This window comes from Rana temporaria, chromosome 13 (assembly GCF_905171775.1).
Source record: "Rana temporaria chromosome 13, aRanTem1.1, whole genome shotgun sequence".
Lineage (NCBI taxonomy): Eukaryota > Metazoa > Chordata > Amphibia > Anura > Ranidae > Rana > Rana temporaria.
In genome coordinates, this window is record NC_053501.1 from 80,872,410 (window position 1) to 80,895,078 (window position 22,669).

The following is a 22,669-nucleotide window of genomic DNA, read 5'->3' on the forward strand; positions in this document are numbered from 1 at the left end:
CAACAACGTGAAAAATGACGCGAAAAATAGAGCATGTTCTAAATTTTTAATGCCCATTTTTCACGTCATAAAAAATGCTCTGGAGCACACAAACGATTGTTTTTAATGACATTTAAAAAAAATTGCATTTCTCTTACGTTCATAGACGGACACAGCCTTCATTGACATTAGGGTTATGCTTCTTCCTACCAGGAGAGTTTAGGCAGAATTTAACAGCACTTAAAGTGTTAAAACCTTTCTTTCGAGCCGCTCCTCCCAGGGGGCGTGGCTCCCCAGGCATTATCCACACCCTGCTCTAGGAGTCTTTTTCTGCCTAACGACAGGAGAGGAGTCAGGCTCTCTCTGGAGTCCTGTACTCTGGAGTTTTTTTCTTGCGATTTTTCTCGCTTTTATTATTTTGTTCCTGCATTTTTTAATCCTGTGATTCTTCTATCAGCAGCCGACTGGGTGACAGGCTGGGTCTTGACTCTTGTAGTCCCCCCATGTTCAGCCATCGAGCGTGTGCCGGCCCTTAGCTCAGCTTTGGGACGTCATCGACAGGCCCTGTTGCTCCAGGGGCGGCCGGGGAACTTCGGTTCTAGGGCACACATATGACCGGTCTCTATGGCTGTGTCACAGTGTGTCTGGCCGACAGCCATGCCATTTACGGACGTTGGTTCTGTCTGGGATACCTCCAGCCGGGTAGTCGCATGATGGGTAAGTAGTGGCCCCTTACTCAGGTAAGTGGTCTGGCTGGTGTTTTCCCTGGGGAGGTCGACTGAGGGTCTGCCCTGCTTTCCTCTCTCCCCTTCCTCTCCCTCCTTCCCCTGGCTGGGTAGTGGCTGTGAAGGGGGCCTCCTGGGTTTTCTTTGTTACCACCGGGGCCCGTGTGTTGTTACTCTGGGGGGTGCTGCTGTGTGCTGCTGTGTTCTATGAGGTGTTTTTTTTTTACCTCAGACGGCGGCCATCTTGGAAATCTCCTTGGTAACGCTGTGATTCTTCCATGAGGTGACGGACACAGCACAGCCTCTGGTCTCCTGTAACAGTTTTAGTGCTGTGAAACACTGTGAATCTTCCTTGAGGTGACAGAAACATCACAGCCAGCACATCAGAGCACACCTCAGGTTTTCAGCTCTCTCTGCAGCTGGGTGGGGTGGTGAATACCAGGGGCCCCCATGCTCTGCAATAGCAGCAAGGAGATGACCAGTGGGGTTTTTTTTTTTTGTCCTGCCTTGAAGGGTGGGTGACTCAGCGCTGACACTATGAAACCTGAGCCAGGTCTCCCTCTCCAGCTATGCCTGAGTTAACCCTTAACGCCCCTTCCCCTGCCACATCTGTTATGTTGGCTGTCCTGGGTTTCTTGCCAGGTTTCAAGCAGCTAGGGCCCAGATGGGGGGTAAAAAGCGCCCCCTCCCTGAGCCTGCTTCTGGGGATTTCTCTGACACAGAATCGCTGTTTTTTCTGGTTCTGTTATGTCAGAGGCTGCGGGCTTAACCCTTATGGATAGTGAGGATGACTCTGCTGCAGTCAGTTGCTGGCAAGAATTTGTTGGAGCCCTTGTTTCTGCGGTGCATGAGACTCTAAAAATTGAGGATGTGGCGGAGAAACCTCCGTGTCAGTACCAGCAGACTACCACGCACCGCTGAAGTGTTTCCTTGTGTTCCTTATTTGGTCAATATGTTATACAAGGAATGGGATGCACCGCAAAAAGTTTGTCAAAACTTTGCAACCCGTTACCCCCTTGAGGGGGGCTTTAAAAAAAAAAAAAAAAAAAGTAGGTCTCTCCTCCACCAGTGGACCCCCCTGTGTCCAGACTGCGCAAGGCCACCACGTTGCCTGTGGAAGGGGCTCCTGCATTTCAGGATCCCTCTGATAGGAGAGTGGAGGCCGTGGCCCGCTCCCTATTCACGGTGGTGGGTTCGGCGGTGAGGCCGGCTCTGGCCGGGGCCCTGGTCAGGCCCCGACTAAAAGGGCGAAGCTCCTGCTGCAGGAGCTGGAAGAAGGGGCTTCCGAATCCTCTAGGGACCTGGCTGAACAATTGGTTCAGGGTCAGAATTTTCTCTGGGAGGCGGCCATGGATACGATCCGGGGCTTCCGTCTATGCAGTGGTTCTGCGCCGCCTTGTGTGGCTGAAGAGCTGGTCTGCGGCCTAGTCCTCTAAGGTGGCCTTGGTGATGGCCGTTAAGGGTGAACGGTCCTTTTGGGACTTCCCTGAATGGCATCATTGAGGATGCCACGGGTGGTGAGCGCATGCTGTTCCCACAGTCTGGGAAGGGCTAGGGACCTCGCCCTGTGCAAGGACCCTCCTTGCCTACCTCCGAGCGTTTTTTCGCCCGCCCTGTGCGGTGGGGGTAGGTCTACATGGTGCTTGAATCCCCGCTGCGGGGTAGCAGCGCACCTGATACGCATGCCTAACAAGTCTGCGGACATACCTGCTTCCGCCTGAAGGTCTGCTCCCGCCCGTGTCTCGGGTGGGAGACTGGCTTCGCATTGCAAAGTGTTTTCCTTGGGGGTACAAGATTGAGTTTCTCTCTTGTCTGCCAAACAGGTTTTTTCCCTCCGGCCTCCTCCGGTTCGCCGATTGGCTCTGTCAGGGGCTGTCCAGGATCTTCTGGTCAGGGGAGTGATTGTGCCAGTTCCCTCGTTGGAAAAGGTCTCGGGGTTTTTACTCCATTCTGTTTGTGTCCCCACGGAGGATGGGGCCCGGTCAATCCTGGGCCTCAAGTCCCTCGTTTGTTTTGTCAAGGTGCAAACTTTTAGGTGGTGTCGATTCACTTGGTAATAGCGGCACTCCATCAGGGGGATTTTCTGGCATCCTTGGATGTCATGAACGTGTACCTGCATATCCTCAAACCACCGGAGATTCTGTGCTTTGCGGTCAGGGGTGACCATTTTCAATTGGTGTTCTTCCCATTCGGCAGGTTTTCGCCAAGGTGCTCGTCCCGATACTGGCCCGGCTGTGACAGCGGGGGTTTGTTATCATGGGATGTCTGGACGACATTCTCCTACAAGCTTCTTCGAGCTCTGCATTGGTGGAGCCGTGTCTATCACGTGTCAGGCTCTCCGAGTGTTCGGCTGGTTTCTGGATTGTCCTGAAATCAGGGTTGATTCCATCTCAGGGACTGGAATACCTGGGACTAGTCCTGGATTCCGCCGGGGCGGGAGTGTTTTTCTCCTAACGGAAAAACTTCAGACTCTGCTATCTGCTATGCAGCAGTTGCCGACCCAGAAGTGGTCATCTCTGCGAAGGTTCTGGGTCAGTTGGTAGCCTCTTTCGAGGCGGTTCCGTATGCCCAATTCCACGCCAGGGTACTACGGAGGGAACTGCTGTCACGATGGGTCTAGCTTCCGTCATCTCTGGATTACCAGATTCAATTGAGTCATCTGATCATGTCTCCCCTGGTGTGGTGGCTGGCGTTTCCGGTGCTTCGGGCCGGAAAGTCATTTTTCTGCAGGCCACTGGACAGTGGTCACGACGGATGCCAGCCTCTCCGGTTGGGGAGGGGTGCTTGGGGCACCCAGTCAGCCCAGGGGCACTGGACTCAGGTGGAGTCCTGCCTACTGATCAACGTTCTGGAGCTCCGAGCAATCCAGCTTTGCCTTGCCAGGTGGTCCCTAGATCTACAGGGCCGACCGGTCAGGATCCTGTCCGATTAACACCACGGCCGTGGCGTAGGTTGATCATCAGGGAGGCACACAGAGTTCTGTTGCAGCAACGGGGGTCGCGCACATCCTTTCAGTGAGCCGAAGAGTCCGTTCCGGCTCTAATGGCCGGGTACATTCCGGGAATACGGAATTGGCTAGCCGGCTACCTAAGTCGCACTGCACTGGGCCAAGGAGAGTGGTCTCTCCAACCGCAGGTGTTTCGGGCTCTGTGCCTAAAGTGGGGCACTCCGGACGTGGACCTTCTAGCATCCCGTCTCTATCGGTAGGTGCCACGGTTCGTGGCCAGGTTTAAGGACCCGTGGGCGGACGCGTCAGGTGCGTTGGTGGCTCCTTGGGGTCACTGTCGCCTACTTTACACCTTCCCTCCTCGGAATCTTCTTCCTCGCCTGCTGCGCTGAGTGGAAGCTGTAGGGATTCTATCAGTCCTGATTGCCCCAGATTGGCCACGTTACTTCTGGTACGCGGACCTGATGCGTCTGGTGGCAGACGCCTCCTAGCGACTTCCCCTGGGAATTGATTTTCTGTTACAGGGTCTGATCTTCCACCCTGTTTCACAGCCACCGGCCTTAGCGGCGTGGCTGTTGAGAGCCAGGGGCTTAAGGACCGAGGCCTATTGGGTTTGGTGGTCTCTACCGTGCTGCCTGCACGGAAGTCTACCTCACGTAGGTTTTTTCCTCATACATGGAAGGCCTACTTCTCTGTGTGTGGGGAGATGAACTGGCACTCTCGTACATGCGTTGTGTACAGGATTCTGCTGTCTTTGCAGCAGGGAGTGGTTCAGGCTCTCGCCTTATGTACGGTTAGGAGCCAGATTTCTGCTCTGGCTGTTTTTACTTGCAGCGACCCTTGGCGTAGCACTCCTGGGTGCGTACGTTGGGTCAGGGGGTCTGGAAGGTGGCCCCTCTGGTGCACCTTCCATTACCCCCATGGGACTTGAATTTAGTCCTTTCAGTGCTTCGGGATGCTCCCTTTGAGGACATTCGGGAGGTTTTTTGTTTATTGTCACAAAAGGTGATTTATTTCTGGTAGCAATTGCCTCGATCAGACGGGTGTCTGTTCTGGCGGCCTTGTCTTGCAAGGCTCCCTACTTGGTCATCCGTAAGGATGAGGTGGTGCTGCGGCCGCAGCCGTTTTTTCTCCCTAAGGTAGTTTCGGCTTTTCACTTGGATGTGGACATTGTTCTTCCATCCTTATGTCCTCGGCCGAAATGCCAAGAGGAGGCCACTTTGCATCCTCTGGATGTGGTTCGGGCCCTACGAGTGTACTTATATGTTATGGTTCCGTTCCGGAAGTCGGGCTCACTGTTCGTGTCGGTGGCTGGCCCTACAAGAGGGCCTGGCAGTCTCGTCGGCCACCGTTCCTAGGTGGTTCCGACGGATTGTGCTTCAGGCCTATGCCCTGAAGGGGCGTGCGCCCCCCTTTCGGGTTAATGGCGCATTTGACCAGGACGATCGGGGGCCTCTTGGGCTTTCCGGCATCATGCCTCTGTGTTACAGCGGTGTTAGGATGCATCCTGGTCGTCAATCCACGCTGTTTCAAAGTTTTACGAGGTTGATGTGTGTGCATCTTTTGATGCCTTCCTCAGCCGCAGGTTACATAGTTACATAGTTAGTCAGGTTGAAAAAAGACACAAGTCCATCCAGTTCAACCACAAAAAAATAAACAAACAAAATAAAAAACACAATACAATCCCATACACCCAACTCCATACCCACAGTTGATCCAGAGGAAGGCAAAAAACCCCAGCAGAGCATGATCCAATTTGCTACAACAGGGGAAAAAATTCCCTCCTGATCCCCCGAGAGGCAATCTGATTTACCCTGGATCAACTTTACCTACAAATCTTAGTACTCAGTTATTTTATGTACATTTAGGAAAAAATCCAGGCCTTTCTTAAAGCAATCTACTGAGCTGGCCAGAACCACCTCTGGAGGGAGTCTGTTCTACGTTTTCACAGCTCTTACTGTGAAAAAACCTTTCCGTATTTGGAGGTGAAATCTCTTTTCCTCTAGACGTAAAGAGTGCCCCCTTGTCCTCAGTGTTGACCGTAAAGTGAATAACTCAACACCAAGTACACTGTATGGACCTCTTATATATTTGTACATGTTGATCATATCCCCCCTAATTCTCCTCTTCTCAAGAGTGAATAGATTTAGTTCTTCTAATCTTTCCTCAAAGCTGAGCTCCTCCATGCCTCTTATCAGTTTGGTTGCTCTTCTCTGCACTTTCTCCAGTTCTCCGATATCCTTTTTGAGAACTGGTGCCCAAAACTGAACTGCATATTCCAGATGAGGTCTTACTAATGATTTGTACAGGGGCAAAATTATATCTCTGTCTCTGGAGTCCATACCTCTCTTAATACAAGAAAGGACTTTGCTCGCTTTGGAAACCGCAGCTTGGCATTGCATGCCATTATTGAGCTTATGATCAACTAAAACCCCCAGATCCTTCTCCACTACAGACCCCCCCAGTTGTACTCCCCCTAGTACGTATGATGCATGCATATTCTTAGTCCCTAAGTGCATAACTTTACATTTATCAACATTAAACCTCATCTGTCACTCAGTCGCCCAATTAGACAGAGCATTGAGGTCGGCTTGTAAAGTGGCGACATCCTGCAAGGACGTTATTCCACTGCATAGCTTGGTGTCATCTGCAAAGACAGAAATGTTACTTTTGATCTCAGACCCAATATCATTTATAAATATATTGAAAAGTAAGGGTCCCAGCACTGAACCTTGGGGTACACCACTGATAACATTGGACCATTCAGAGTAAGAATCATTAACCACGACTCTCTGAATTCTGTCTTTCAGCCAGTTTTCTATCCATTTACAAACTGATATATCCAATCCTGTAGACCTTACCTTACACATGAGCCGTGTGTGCGGAACTGTATCGAACGCTTTTGCAAAATCCAAATATATCACGTCCACAGCCACCCCTCTGTTCAGGGTTTTACTTACCTCTTCATAAAAGGAAATCAGGTTTGTCTGACAACTTCTGTCTTTCATGAATCCATGTTGCCTGCTGCTTAAATAGTTTGTTTCCAGCAAGCACTCATCCATGTGGTCTTTTATTAAACGTTCCAGGATCTTCCCAACTATAGAAGTTAGACTAACAGGTCTATAGTTACTTGGTAAAGACTTTGTTCCCTAAGGTGTTACGGGCGGCAGTTTATGTTTGGAGTTTCTCCGTTGAGCAACTCCGGTTTTTGTTTGGGGTGTAACCTGGTTTGCTGTGTTACTTTCCCACCCCTCTAATTTTTTGACACTGCTTGGGGACGTCCCTAATGTCAATAAAGGCTGTGTCCGTCTATGAACAGAAGAGAAAATAGGATTTTTGTACTCACCGTAAAATCCATTTCTCTGAGTTCATAGACGGACACAGCACCCACCCCTCCTTGGTTTGTACTGCTTGTTACGGACTGAGGCTCCTAGAGCAGGGTGTGGATTATGCCTGGGGGAGCCACGCCCCCTGGGAGGAGCGACACGAAGCAAAGGTTTTAACACTTTAAGTGCTGTTAAATTCTGCCTAAACTCTCCTGGTAGGAAGAAGCATAACCCTAATGTCAATGAAGGCGGTGTCCGTCTATGAACTCAGAGAAATGGATTTTACGGTGAGTACAAAAATCCTATTTTTTCACGTCATGAAAAACGGTCGTGTGTCTGCAGCATTAGACTTCTGATATAAGTCTATTGCAGCTTAAAGTAAATGATTTCTAATGCCGCGTACACACCATCACTTTATTTCACTTTATGGCCTCTGTCCATTTTTACAAGGTGAATTTATGTGATGAAAACGACATTTTTTGTGAAGTAAAAAAACAACGTTTTTGAAACTTCATTTTCAAAAACGACGTTGCCTACACACCATCGTTTTTTCAAAATGCTCTAGCAAAGCGCGGTTACGTTCAGCACTCTTTTCCATTGAAGCTTGCTTCATAACTTGCTTCTGAGCATGTGCGGGTTTAAAAACGTCGTTTTAGCCTACACACAGTGATTTTTTGTGACACAAAAAACGACGTTTTGAAAAACGACACAAATTGAAGCATGCTTCAATTTTTTTTTGTCGTTTTTCACAAGACCTAAAACAACGTTTTCCCCCACTGGCGGTGATTTTAATTGACGTTTTTCAAAACCTCGTTTTTTTTCATCACATAAAGTGATGGTGTGTACGCGGCATTAGTCAAACTGAATAAACATCCTGCTGGTCAGGTGAGTAGCCGAGGTCGAACACCGGAAGCAAACAGACACGAAAACAGGAATATCACAGCGATAACGCACTGGAGGAGCCGAAGATCAACCAGCAACTGAAGCCACTAGCAGACTTCCTTTTATATATGCCCATGTGACCTGCTGGAAGAGATGTTGAGTCCTAAAGTCTTTCCCCTGCCATAAGTGCTGGCAAAGATGCTGGGCGTTAGAGCCTGTCTCCTGCTGTTGGTTTCCTGACAATGCTTCTAACCATTTGTCAATCATCTTCTTATGAGAAAGAGATTGCACACAGTAGATATGCTGCTTGGCTGTCAGAATATTTGTTCAGCTTCCCTCTGAAAGACAGACCCTTTGTCATCCAGGATTGTCCTCGAGGGGTACCTGGCTTTCAGTGGTACCCTCTATAGATGGTTTAGCTGGGTCAAATTTCAGGTTTACTCCACAAATAGAGTCCTCTGTTCTTGTTACCACCCATTTCAATAGGGTGGTAGGTCTTTTGGCACCAGACAGCCATCTCTTACATGAATGCAAAGCTACTTTGTGGCCATTTTTACATGGTGACACCTTTGGACAGAAGATGCTTCTGGCAGCAATGTAAAATCCTGTCTTGTGTCTTGGTAAATGCTGTGGGAAAGCAGGAGTTTTGTGGCAATCCCTGTACAGCAGTTCGACAATTCCCAAGCGCCAGGTTGCAATTGCGACTAGAATTTGCGACCTGGCGCCTGGGATATCTTGTGTCTCCGTTCCCCCCTGCCGCACGATCGTTGAGTGCCGCTCCGGCCACCAATTGCGGCCTACTGCAGGCCTATAATTCCTACGGGCCCAGATTCAAGAAGCAATTGCGCCCGTGTAACCATAAGTTACACGGCGCAATTGCTTACTTGCTCCGGTGTAACGAGTGATCCTGATTCAGGAACCTCGTTACACCGACTGCAGCCTAAAATCTGCGCGGCATAAGGCACTTATGCCTCGCAGATTTTAGGCTGCATTCTTGTGCTTGCCGCTAGGGGGCGCTCCCATTGTGATCAGCGTGTAGTATGCAAATTGCATACTACCAACTGATTCACAAACTTGCGCGTGCCCCGCGCAAGCCAGGTACGGAGTTTCCGTACGGCAACTTTAGCGCAAGGCTGCCCCTTCTAATAGTAGGGGCAGCCAATGCTAAAGTATAGCCGCCGCTCCCGCGACGTGAAATTTGAATTTCACGTCGTTTGCGTAAGTGCTTCGTGAATGGCGGTGGACGCCATTCACGTTCACTTTGAAGCAAATGACGTCCTTGCGACGTCATTTGCCGCAATGCACGTCGGGAAAGTTTCCCGACGGAGCATGCGTTGTACGCTCGGCGCGGGAGCGCGCCTAATTTAAATGATTCCCGCCACCGGGATCATTTAACTTGCGCGCGCTTACGCCGGGCAAATTTGCCGGCGCGCCCTCGCAATTCACGGAGCTACTGCTCCGTGAATCGAGGGCAGCGCAAAATATTTGCGGGGGCGCAGGGCAAAATCGTTGCCCTGCTCCCCCGCAAATATCGCGCAATTCTACCTGAATCTGGGCCACTGTAGTCTGGCGCCATCTTGTGGTCGCCGCTGGTATGAGAAGAGACAACCAGCAATACTAATGGGGATTTCTGCCTGTATTTACTGCCCGCCCATCTCCATCCCAAAGAGAAGAGCAGAAAGTGATTGTGGGACGGCCTTTTGCCTAATGGTGAGTGTGGGGGGGAGCTGGTTTAAATAGCTTCATATAGCCTTTTTTTTAAATAGCTTTTTTTTTTAAGTGAAAACTGTTTTTTTTCTTAATTAAAATTCTTTTATTATTTGTCATCTCCCTGCTTGGCCTCTTTCACCTCCTTTTTTTATATATATTTTTTATTCTAACACCCTAGAGAACAAAATGGCGGTCGTTCCAATACTTTCTGTCACACCGTATTTGCGCAGCGGTCTTACAAGCGCACTTTTTTGGTAAAAAATACACTTTTTTTTAATTAAATAAGACATCAGTAAAGTTAGCCCAATTTTTTTTTATATATTGTGAAAGAAAATATTGCGCCAAGTAAATTGAAACCCAACATGTGACACTTCAAAATTGCGTTCGCTCGTGGAATGGCGACAAACTTTTACCCTTTAAAATCTCCATAGGCGACGTTTAAAAAAATTCTACAGGTTGCATGTTTTGAGTTACAGAGGAGGTCTAGGGCTAGAATTATTGCTCTTGCTCTACCAATCACGGAAATACCTCACATGTCTGGTTTGAACACCGTTTACATATGCGGGCGCTACTCGCGTATGCGTTCGCTTCTGCGCGAATGCTTGGCGGGACAGGGCGTGTTTTCTGGCTTCTAACTTTTTTAGCTGGCTCCTAGATTCCAAGCAAATTTGTCAAACCCTGCTGTACAGTCGTTTTATCCATCAATTGTGGGCACAGCTCCTTTCCTTCATGTGATTGTCTTTTTGCAATATTGTCACAGTTGTCTGTCCATTTCCGTGGCTTTCTCGCCTGCTTGCTACCCATGATCTTGTACTGCATATGTAGGGCTATAGCCTGTAGAAGAGTCTGTGCCCTTTCTGCTTTGCAGAGTGTAACACATTAATACCACATAGCATATTTATAAGAGTCCTGTGTCACCCAATGAACTGTTGGAGAAAAGGATCGAATGGGTAGTATAATCATATTATGGTGACTTGAGCTAAAAGGATCCAAACGGCTTCCTACTTAATTTGTACAAAGCACAGTAGAGCCTTCTTGTAACAAAAGACTTTAAACATAAGTTTTATTCCAAACTTCATACTGCACTGGTGCCAACCAAATAGCTTGAAACTGCTCATATACTGAGGACATTTGAGCTTTGAGAAATGTTCTTATTAAATATAATATACTTCCTGTTATGTAAACATTTTCCCCCCTCCATTTAGGCTCTCCTTTTGGCGCATGACAAAGTGGCAGAGCAGGAAATGATGCCGGAGTCCATTTCTGAAGATGCGTTTTATGAAAACATTGGGCAATATGGAGATGAAATGGTTAAACTTGTAAGAATAGAGAAGGCAAAAGATATACCACTGGTAAGAAAATAGTCATATGCAGAAAATTAGGTTTTGAAGCATATACAAGTACAATAGTTGTGTTCCATTCTATGTAAAGGCTGTTTATACATGCATGTATACTATAATAAGTATTTTTTAAAAAGCTGTGTTTGTTTTTTAACTTTATTGGTCTTTCTTATGAACATACAATGCCCAGGACAATTTAGCAAATAAACATATGCATAACGCTATCATGACGCAGATTATATGTCAAATGTGGCTATATGAGAGAGACGGACAACTTTACATGAACTGAGCTATCATGGCGCTCAGATTTATAAAGCAAATATACAATGGTAAACCATATTTTAGGCAGATACCAACAAATACAGGTTGGAAGAATAAAACACATGTGACCAGTAATACAATAGTTAAAGCAATATAAGAGCAAAATAGCAGATGGTTGGTGAGTTAGTGGACTTGTGCTGGGGCTGGTAACACTTTATAAGCAAATAAGTCCCATTTGTGGTGAAAGCGAGGCAACTGCTGGTGATGCGACAGGAAAGGAAAGGAGAGGTTGAACCTGATGTTCAACCTTTCCTTATGTAGGAGCCCAAGTAGATCAGATTTAACATACCTGATTGGAGGAGAGGAGGATGACCCTTCTGGCAGCCATGTGGATAACAAAACCTTGTTTCTCTTCTCGTCCATGGATGGGCACAGCCTTCTCAAGTCTTGACCAGTGGTTTATGTTCCTGTTCACAGGAGAGGACTAGGCAGAAACATGTTAGATATTTTAAACACATGTTACTTTAACAGAGTTGAACAGCGCCACCCAGGGGGCAGTCCCTCCGGACATAACCTTCCTCCCTGCAGCATGCAGCCTCAGTTTCTTTCTGCCTAGCAAAGGAGAATGACGTATGGCTCCCTTTGGGCCCAGCGCCCTGAGGACATTTTTTTTTTCTTGAAAGAATCTTCTATCAACTGTCGGCTGAGAGACAGGCTGGATATATAGATCCTTGTAGTCACCTCAGTCCGGCCAGCGAGCGTGAGCACACCTTTGCAAAGAGGTTGGGTCTGCCACGACTTACCCCATGACTCCTGGGGTGGCCGGTGAGCTTTCTGCTCCAAGGTCCACATATGACTGGGCTGTGGTGTTGTCTCACTCACAGTGGACCGGACCGACCGCTACTTCCAACACGGTTGTATGCCTGTCGGGAATGTGTCAGTGGGTCCTCGCGCGGACGGGTAAGTACAGTCCCTCCCACTTAGGTGGATTACTACGGCTGAGCATTCCTGGGGTTCGGGGGTCCTCCTATCCTCCCTTCCCTGCTCCTTTTTCCCTCTACTGCATTTTTATTGCTGCTATCGCGCGGTGGGGTGCACCTCACCAGGGGACTGTGGTGTGTTTGGCCTGCACTTATTTGCTGTTTTTTTTTTTTTTTTTAAAGAGAGAGCTTTTTGCCACTGTATAGGCCCTAATGGGCTTTCTCTTTTTAGTTGCAGTGTTTCGCCGCCATTTTGGGGGCACTGGCGCCAATTTAATGTAGTTTTTCATTTGTATTGTAATCTCCCATTGGTGGCCATTTTGTTGTGGCTGCACTATGGCGCAGCTTACTATTGCGGTCGGCCATTTCACTGTGGCCATTTCCTGCTCTATCTGAGGCATCCGGCGGCCATTTTGGAAGTGATTTGGCCTCTAGTGCTGGTTCCTACGGCACGCAGCACAGGTCTACTCAGATTACCTCACAGCTTTACCTCACGATTTTTCTTCCTCTTACACACGCTGTGTACTGAGGGCGTGCATCAGTGCTGTACAGTCTCCTCTTGTGGTGGTGGAGTCCCCTGGGTAACCCCCGGGTCAGCGCAGCAGGAGGGTTGGTTGTTCAAGTCTGAATAGGGCCCTGAGAGCTGTCTGTAATGGAGTCAGTATCTGATTCTTCTTCCCCAAACATGCCAGAGGTGGCAGCTGGTGCTCCTGCACCTGCGGTTCCCATGGACACTTTGTCAGCAGTCCTGGAAACATTTGTTGCCAGGGTGGAATCGGCGTGCGGGCGTAAGGTGGGGTAAAAAGCGCCCCTTCCCCCGCTATCTCCTGGGGAATGCTCTGACTGCGGCTCAGGTCCCTGGTTCTGTTTTGTCTGAGGATGTGGACCAGAACCTTCCTTGTGAGGAAGACCCCTCACTTGGGTCGGTACATGACAAGGCACTTGTCAGTGCGCTTATCAATGCTGTAAGGGACTCCCTTAAGCTGGATAGTGCTGCTGAGGCTTCCGCTGAGGGCTCTGTCTTTTTTGGGTTACACAAATCGGACCGCTCTGTGAAGGTTTTTCCTTATGTACCCTTCTTTGACAAATTCGATGATACGGAATGGGAAAAGCCGCAGAAGGCCTTTTGTAGTCCCTAGCCTGGCGGTTCGGTACCCCTTTGAGGAGAGCCTCTTAAAAAAAAGTGGGCTTCTCCTCCGGTAGTGGACCCTCCGGTTGCCCAGTTAAATAAAGTGACCACTCTCCCTATAGAAGGGACCCCTGCCTTTAAGGACCAGACTCATAGGAGGTCTCAGGTTCTGACCCGCTCCGTGTTTACCATGCTGGGGTCTGCCTTGTGGCCACAACCCTGGTGTCTCAGACACTCACTGAATGGGCAAAAATTTTGCACCAGACTGTGGAGGAGCACCAGCTCCCTCCCGAGGTTATTAGGCTGGCAGACCAGCTGGTCCAGGGCCTTGTATATGTCTGTGATGCTTCACTGAATGCAGCACCCTTGATATCCAGGGCTTCTGTTTCGGCTGTGGTTTTGCGCCGCCTCTTTTGGTTGAAATGCTGGTCTGCTGACCAAGCTTCCAAAAAAGCCCTGGCGGATTTACCCTTCAAAGGTGGGAGGCTTTTTGGTTTCTCGCTGGACATTATCAAGGATGTCACTGGGGGTAAGAGCACTCTCCTCCCTCAGTCCACCAAAGGGGAAGGAGCCCTGCCGTAAGCCGGGTCCTTCTTTTCCCACGCAGAAGCGGTATTTTCATCAGTCAGGGCCCACGGGTAAACCCTTCCAGACCGAGAAGAGCTCTGCTGGGGGACCGAAACGTCCCTGGGTGTGTAAGCCGAACAAGCCGGCGTCCAAACCCGCCACTTCATGAAGTCTTGCCCCCGTCCGACTCATGGGTGGGGGGACTGCTTTGCAGGTGGACCTCCCTGCTCTCCGACCAATGGGTCTGCAAGGTGGTCTCTTCGGGGTACAAGATAGTTTCTTTCCTATCCCCCTGAACAGATTCTTTCCCTCAAGTCTCCCTCTTCTTCCGGCTCGTCGGGCTGCCCTGTTAGGGGCAGTGCAGGACTTCCTGAGTTGCGGGGTGATTTTACCCGTCCTGCAGGGCGTGAGGTTTCAGGGTTTTTATTCTTATCTGTTTGTGGGCCCGAAGAAGGACGGGGTCCGTCCAATCCTGGACCTCAAAGCCCTAAATGCCTTCGTGAAGGTAAGGGAGTTCTGCATGGAATCCATTCGTTCGGTCGTAGCTGCCCTCCATCCGGGAGACTTTCTGGCGTCCTTGGACAGCAAGGACGCATACTTGCATGTCCCAATTTGCACAAGTCACCAGAGGTTTCTGCGCTTTGCGATCGGGGAGGACCACTATCAGTTTGTGGCCCTTCCCTATGGCCTAGGGTCAGCACCAAGAGTTTTAATTCAATCTTATTTTATTCAGAAAAAAAAAAGACAGAAAGACAAATAACGTCTCAAGCATTACATACAGTAAAAGCAATTACATCAACAGTAAGCATCGTGTTTGACATAATAAAAGCATGTCTAAGTTACGTGAGAAAAAAAGGAATGAGAGCATGTGCGTGTGGACCACCATAAAGCCGTACGATTTAGCAATCCCCAGATATATAAAATAATCATTAATTGTATCTACCAACCTCACATTAGTGAGGGGTTCAGTGTTGCACCGCATGCGGCACATTGGGAGAGATTATACATGAATCTGCAAGTAAAATAAGACCTATGGGGTCACATAACGGATAAGTAACCATAGGTGGGTCGAGGCCATGATAAGTTGGCTCAATTAATTCCTAAGGAAGTATTTAGAGATCAAGAAAAGGATAAGAAGCAGGGGCAGACAAAAGGGGGGTAGAGAGACAGGGGACAAGAGTCAAGGGACAATAATCACTCCATCATGGCATCAGGGTCACATCATCCAGGCCACGCTCGGCCCAAGAGATAAACTCAGAAGAGTATCGGAACATGGACCATGAAGTCCAGGTGAGAGAAAACTGCTCGCTTTTACCACCCTCCTCCGCCAACAGACGCTCAAGGTCCCTTATGCGGTCCACTTCAACAGCCCAATCCTCCAGGGAAGGCATGATTGCCGATCTCCAATGACGGGGGATCACCACTCTGGCCGCCGCCTGGAAGTGTCGTAGCACATCATTTTTGATGGATTTGAACGTGCCAGGAAGTATAGGTAAGAGAGCCATCTCAGGGGAAGGGTGAATAGAGGTCACCATCAGTTTGCAGTATAGTTTGAAAATCCGCTGCCAGAATCCCTGCACAGGAGGGCATTCCCACCAGATGTGGAGCATGGTTCCCCCGGGATTTAAGACACCGCCAGCAGGCATCCGGCACTGCCGAATTGAAATGATGGATAGTTGTTGGGCATCTATACCATCTCGTTGGCAACTTGAACCCCTTCTCTTGGGTCTTAGTGGCCAAGGATAGTTTGTGTGTCAGGACAAAACACTTCTTCCAGTCAATAAGGGAGATAGTGACGTAGGTCCGTCTCCCAGGCCACCGTAAACGGCGGGGGGTCAGGGGAGAAGATACTGAGCAACAGGGAATAGAGTTGAGATACCACATGTGTTGGAGGTTCCGCCTGCAGAAGTATTGCCTCAAACTCTGTCGATTCAGCAAGGATGTCCGGAATGGATGGGAAAGTTTGAATGTAAGAAGTAATCTGTTGTCTCTGAAGATCGGTCGGGGTATCAGACCTCAAGGTGGGGTCTGCTCGAAGGACCTGGGCAAGTCTCCTATGATCCTCCTTTCGACATGGTCCGAATCTTGTTACGGACATGGCCGGCGGAAAGGCCGGGGTCCCGAAGAAGGGAGTCATGTGGTTCGACAAGCCCTTCCTAGATCGCAAGCGATCCCAAATCTGGATCGTTTGAAGGGTAAGGTCGCCGAAAGGGCCCGAACCCCCCCCCCGAACTGTGGGTAAGGTCCATGGGAGAGCGGAGAGTTCAACAGGGTTCATGTGGCTTTCCAACTGAACCCAGAGCTTTGTTGAAGAGTGATGGAACCAGTCCAGTATACGAGTGAGCACCGCAGCCCTATGGTACAAGGAGGCGTCTGGGGCTCCAGCTCCCCCCCTAACCTTTGGAAGAGATAATGTTTCATATCGTATTCTGGGACGGGCAGCATTCCAAATGAATTTGGAGAACATCCGGCGCAGCTTCTTGAAGTACGAATTAGGTATATGAATAGGAATGGTTTGGAACAAATATAGGAACCTAGGGAGAACATCCATTTTCAGGGCATTCACTCTACCTAGCCATGAGAGCCGTTTGGACGCATAAGTGATTAAATCTGCTTGGGTCCTAAGAAGCAGGGGGGTAAAGTTCAGAGAAAAGAGTTGGGATGGATCCGCCGGAATTTGAATTCCGAGGTACCTGATGGAGGTAGAACCAGTTTTGAAGGAAAAGGTAGTGGATAGTCTCCGTAGGTCTGACTTGGACAAAGATATGTTAAGGATTTCCGATTTAGTGTAGTTTACCTTGAAATTGCTAACTGCTCCAAATTTCTGAAACTCCTGCAGCACTGAGGGCAAGGATGTATGTGGGTGTGTCACGAACAAGAGCAGATCATCCGCGAAAAAGGGCGAGTTTAGTATGGGTGCGCCCGATTGTGATGCCCTGGACCGAGGGATTGTTACGTAGAGCAATGGCTAGTTGTTCCATTGTAAGAACATAGAGGAGGGGGGACAGTGGGCATCCCTGTCGACTCCCGTTAGATATAGAGAAGGTCGGAGATAGCGAGCCATTCAACCTAACCCTAGCAGATGGGGAAGAGTAAAGGGACATTATCCTCGCTATCATATTGGGTCCCAAGCCTATTTGTTGCAGGGATAGTTGAAGGAACTGCCAGTCTACTCGGTCGAATGCCTTTTCAGCATCGACTGTTAGGAGGCATAATGGGACATCATGAGACTGGGCATAATCAGTTAAAAGAAGGGTCTTTAGGGTATTGTCCCTAGCCTCACGGCCACTCACAAAGCCAACCTGATCTAGGTGTATTATCCCTGGCAACAGTGGCTGTAGCCTATTTGCCAGTATTTTAGCCAAGACTTTCAGGTCGACACCAATCAAAGAGATCGGCCTATAGTTGGCGCAAAGAGTAGGGGTCTTTGCCTGGCTTTGGAATGAGGGAGATGTGGGCCTCAAGTGTTTGTGGAGGAAACACTGAGCCCCCTGTCAGATAGTTGAAGACCTTAGTAAGAAAGGGTGCGAGGAGGGCAGAAAATAGTTTATAGAACTTGGGAGTGAAGCCATCTGGGCCCGGGCTCTTTCCACTTGGCGTCCCTGCTATGGCTTTGGCGACTTCATCCTCCGTGACAGGGGTTTCCAGATCAGCAATGGAGTCAGCATTTAATGTAGAAAATGCAGTATCCGAGATGTAGGACAATTGGTCATCCTCCCCAGTACAAGGGGAGCCTGTCGAGTCCTCTGTTATCATTCCATTTACAGATGAGGGAGGCCACAGTGCTCATCTGGATCTTCAATGCTGCAGAACTTTTTCTGTACCTTTCCTCAGATCTGCACCTCAAAACAATCCTGTCTCGGAGGTGTACAGACAATTCCTTGTACTTCATGGCTTGGTTTGTGCTCTGACATGCACTGTTAACTGTGGGACCTTATATAGACAGGTATGTGCCTTTCCAAATCATATCCACTCAACTGAATTTACCACAGGTGAACTCAAATTAAGTTGTAGAAACATCTCAAGGATGAGCAGTGGAATTTATTTATTTTTTTATAAATTTGCAAAGCTTTCAAACAAACTGCTTTCATGTTGTCATTATGGGATATTGTGTGTAGAATTTTGAGGAAAATAATGAATGTAATCCATTTTGGAATAAGGCTGTAGCATACCAAAATGTGGAAAAAGTGAAGTGCTGTGAATACTTTCCGGATGCACTGTAGTTCCATTCTCCCTGCATTTACTGTTGAGCACTAACTCATAACTGACTTAAGCCCCCCCGAGCTATTTACACCATTAAATGGTCCTTACATTAAATTTCAAGCTCCTCTTATTCATTAATGGTTTAGGCCTTTTATTTTCTCCTCCTTATTTGATTCCATTGGGCAGAATGTTCATTTTATTGTGGTCGTTGCAATGAATAAATGCCCAAGCGCTAAACGTATCCAGTTTTGAAGCATTTTTTCTGCTCAAAAGCAGATGTTTGTTTTTATTTTTTAAGCCTGCAAACGCTCCTCTTCTAATACGCCTGTAAAGTGTGCATGGATGCATAGGCAAACAGAGGTGCTTTTACAAGCTCTGTGCATGAAGCCTTGTGTAGTAAATATGTAGATTCCAAAAATTTGGCTTCTGCCTGGAGAGAATAAAATCGCTGGCCTGGGAATGTTTTTTTGAGGATTTAGGTATATCTCGAGCTTTAAAACAAATTAGGTGCCCTGTTTTTACAAATCCTCCTCTAATCTGGAAACGTTAAATGTCTGGAAGGCCATCCCCATTCAACTCGGTGAGTAGATTTACTAAAACTGGTGCACACAGAATCTCGCACAGCTGTGCATAGTACCCAATCAGCTTAAAAACGCCTCTCCATGTTAGCCTATGGCCTCATGCCCACCATGGCGTTTTTGAGCTGTAAATGGGATAGCGGTTTTTAAGCTGCAAAAAAAAAAAAAAACAGGACCAGTGTGTTCCGAGGCAACAATGCTAGAGTTGTAAAAACGTCAGACGCCGGCAAAAGGTGTTAAACACAATTTAACGAGACTTAACGCTGTGTTAAGCCTCGTCCGGCGTTTGTCTCTATTCAAAATCAATGGTTCCCTATGGGAGCCCATTGACTTGAATAGAGGTCGCACCAGAAGTCGGATCAAGAGGATCCGACCTGCGGTGCGACTTGTGTGCTGAGAATCTTGAGAGGCCCTTATGCGAGCATGCAGCTAGGCAGGTCAGGAAAGGGGGCGAGCGCTCCCCTCCTTGACCATACCAAGCCACGTACCCTCAACATGGGGGGTTGGTGCTTTGGAGCGGGGGCACTGTGCCCCCACCCCAAAGTAACTTGTCCCCATGTTGATGAGGACAAGGGCCTTTTCCCGGCAACCCTGGCCGTTGGTTTCGGGGTCTGTGGGCGGGGGCTTATCGGAATCTGGGAGCCTCTTTAATAAGGGGGCCACCAGATCCTGGCCCCCCACCCTATGTGAGTATGGGGTACCCCTACCCATTCACCTGGGGGAAAAGTGTCAATAAAAAAAAACACGCTACACAGGTTTTTAAAGTAATTTATTAGGCAGCCCTGGGGGTCTTTTCCGACTTCTCTGCTATCTTCTCCATGCTCTCCGGTTCTTCTGCTGCTGTCTTCTGCCGGGCTCCTCCGCTATCTTCTGCTCCTTTTGCCCACGGTTGCCCGGTCTTCTGTCGTTTTCTTCCCTCCGCTCTTCGTCCGATATTGATTCGACACACTCTCCCGCTGTAATGCCGCAACGACTTATATAAACATGGGGCGGGTCACCGAATGATGCCATCTGATGACCCCACCCCTTATGACGTCACAGTCCTGGAGCATGATGGGGCTGTGATGTCATAATGGACGGGGTCATTGGATGACATCACTCTGTGACCCCGCCCAATGCTTATATAAGTCATTGCGCACACGGCATTACAGCGGGAGAGATCGTTGAGTCAACATCAGAAGAAGAGCGAAGGGAAGAAGACCGGGCAACCGCTAGCAAAAGAGCAGTAGATGGCGGAGGAGCCTGGCAGAAGACACCGAACCCAGGGGTAGTAGAGCAGAGGGAAGAAGACGACGGAGAAGCAAATGACGCAAATGAGCAGAAGATGGAGGAAGAGCCCAGTAGAAGACCGCAGGAGAAGAACCAGAGAGCTCAGAGAAGATATCGGAGAAGTCGGAAGAGACCCCCGGAGCTGCCTAAAAAATTACTTTAAAAACCTGTGAAGTGTGTGTTTTTTTTATTGACGCTTTTTCCCCAGGTGGATGGGTAGGGGTACAGTGTACCCCATACTCATTCACATAGGGCGGGGGGCCAGGATCTGGGGGCCCCCTTATTAAAGGGGGTTCCCAGATTCGGATAAGCCCCCACCCACAGACCCCGACAACCAATGGCCAGGGTTGCCGCGAAGACATCAACATGGGGACAAGGTGCTTTGGGGTGGGGGACGCAGTGCCCCTCCTGCCCCAAAGCACCAACCCTCCATGTTGAGGGCACGTGGCTTGCTATGGTCAAGGAGGGGGGCGCTCGTTTGTTTCCTGACCTGCCGTGCTGCGTGCTTGGATAAGGGTCTGGAATGGATCTTGGGGGTACCCCCATGCCATTTTTTTTGGTGTGGGTTCCCCTTAAGATCCATACCAGACTGAAGGGTCTGGTATGCTCTTAGGGGGGAATCTCGTGCAATTTTTTTTTTTTAATTTACACGGGGTTCCCCTCTCAAGATTCTTGGCACACAAATCGCACCGCAAGTCGGATCATTTTAATCTGACTTCTGGTGCGACTTCTATTCAAATCAATGGGCTCCCGTAGGGAACCATTGATTTTGAATAGAGACCGAAAAATGCAGCTGAAAGCTAGCACAGCTTAAAGTGCATTGAATTCAATGCAAAATGCTGAAAAAAAAATCACGTTTTTAACGCCGCTTTTTTGCTGGCGTCTGTACTAGCTTTACAGCTCGTTTTTTAAAATGTCCGAGGGCATGAGGCCCAAATTCTAGAAGCCGATTTAGCAGTTTTTGTGAATCTCTCCCTTTTAGATCAAGAATGCCCATTACAGTCATTACAGTGATGGATTAATAGTGAGATGCAAGAGCAGGCAGGTCAGCTCTTGAAGATGTCACCAGATGCTTGTGCATGCATCCTAATACACTTTCATTCTGATGCTAGCTTGCTTTTTTTTTTTTGCAGGGTGCCACAGTACGGAATGAGCTGGACTCTGTCATCATCAGCCGCATAGTGAAAGGAGGGGCAGCAGAAAAGAGTGGACTTCTGCATGAAGGAGATGAAATTTTAGAAATAAATGGTATTGAAATTCGAGGAAAAGATGTCAATGATGTATTTGAGCTACTGGTAAGTTTGAAATGGATCGGAATTCATGAATGAAATTAAGAGGTTTAAAGTTGATCTAAAGCCAGTTTTTTCTTTTGTAAAATGTAAAACTCTTTTCCTGATTTTAATGTTGTGTCCTCTTTGGGGAGTTTCACTTTTTTGTTTTACCCTGGTGACCGTTGCCACTGTGTCACAGGGCAATGAAAAAGCTAAATATTACCCATATCAACAGAACTGAGGGAAAGTCTTCCAAAGTAACTGAACAATTTGAATGGCAACTGTCTAAAAGGGGATTTCTCCTTTATTTCATGTTGACTGGATGAAGTGAAGACAAATTTGTGGGACACAGACAGTGAAAAAATAAACCAGCTTTTTGGCGTGTTGCATTAACCCACAATGATTTAATTTTGTTACTATGTGTTGCATTAATGCCCCAGAATGCGCAGAAAAACATACCTGCTGTATTTAACATTGTACAGTAGTAGTACATTAGTTTTGCAGTACAGGGACCTTGGAAAGGTATGTGTGTTTTGGGGGGCACTGTTCAGAATGATGTAACACATTGGAATGAATTGGCCCTTTACCAGTTCCTATTCTGTCCACTACCTTAGGCACTTTATGGGCCAGGAAGGATTAAATTTAAAGGACAATTTTAAGCAAAACGGTGTCCAGTTTAAGGAACTGTTTTGATTAACACTGATTTTCCCCCATCATTTATTGGCGGATGCAGGACTGTTTTCTTCAATGTGTGGATTTAACTTTGACCTCTAGAAGGTTTGGAAATTGTGCAAATAAATAGGCACAGCTGCATGTACAGTATTGGCTGTATTTCTGCATTTGGAATACAACCTTTGTTTAGCTTGGTGTCTTGAGGAGTTAATACATCTCCAGCTTTGCTAGATCTGGACTTGGTTACTAAAGATTCTTCCATCAAGCAGTTGCTGACCTGGTCATACCAGACTTCCTAATTCCTGGACATTAACCCTAGCAGCCAACGCTTTGCAGGCATTACCAGATAGTTTTTTGGAAATTGTCACTGTGATGGCCATTGGGAATGTCCCTGTCATTGTATGAGTCATACCAAGCTCATTGTGTTCTACACTGATAGACTTGCCTGCATATGTGATGTCAAACCAGACCACCAGATAAGGAATTTTGCCACAGCAATCTGTCTAGACCAGACTCCTGTTCACAGGCTGGTGCTGAAGATTCGCTGAAGCAGCAAATAAGTCTGTTCACAGAACACCAGTCTGTGTTCTCTTGGGGGTTCTATGCCACTCTCTATTGCACTTCATGGCCCTTAGTTTCACTTTACTGAGATGTTTTCTCTGCTGCACAGATTCCACTATGCACATTGCCACAAGCCTTTTTGACAAGGGACATGGCACAGTTTTTCTCCACGGCACAGTATCCCTTGTGCCTTTTTTTTTTTGTTTGTTTGTATTTGTCAGCCTGACGGCCTAGCACCTTACCAAGGGATAAGACCTGTCAAAGGTCTT

At 48.1% G+C, this 22,669-nt stretch overlaps 1 protein-coding gene across 2 annotated transcripts in view; it reads left to right on the forward strand.

Moving 5' to 3' along the window:
• Positions 1 to 22,669, forward strand: part of PALS1 (protein associated with LIN7 1, MAGUK family member) — a 340,500-nt gene that overhangs the window by 178,398 nt on the left and 139,433 nt on the right. For both annotated transcript variants that reach the window (XM_040332883.1, XM_040332882.1), the window contains exons 5-6: positions 10,775 to 10,921; positions 21,030 to 21,191. In XM_040332883.1, coding sequence (XP_040188817.1) covers positions 10,775 to 10,921; positions 21,030 to 21,191 — 309 coding nt within the window. The remainder of the gene's footprint in view (positions 1 to 10,774; positions 10,922 to 21,029; positions 21,192 to 22,669) is intronic.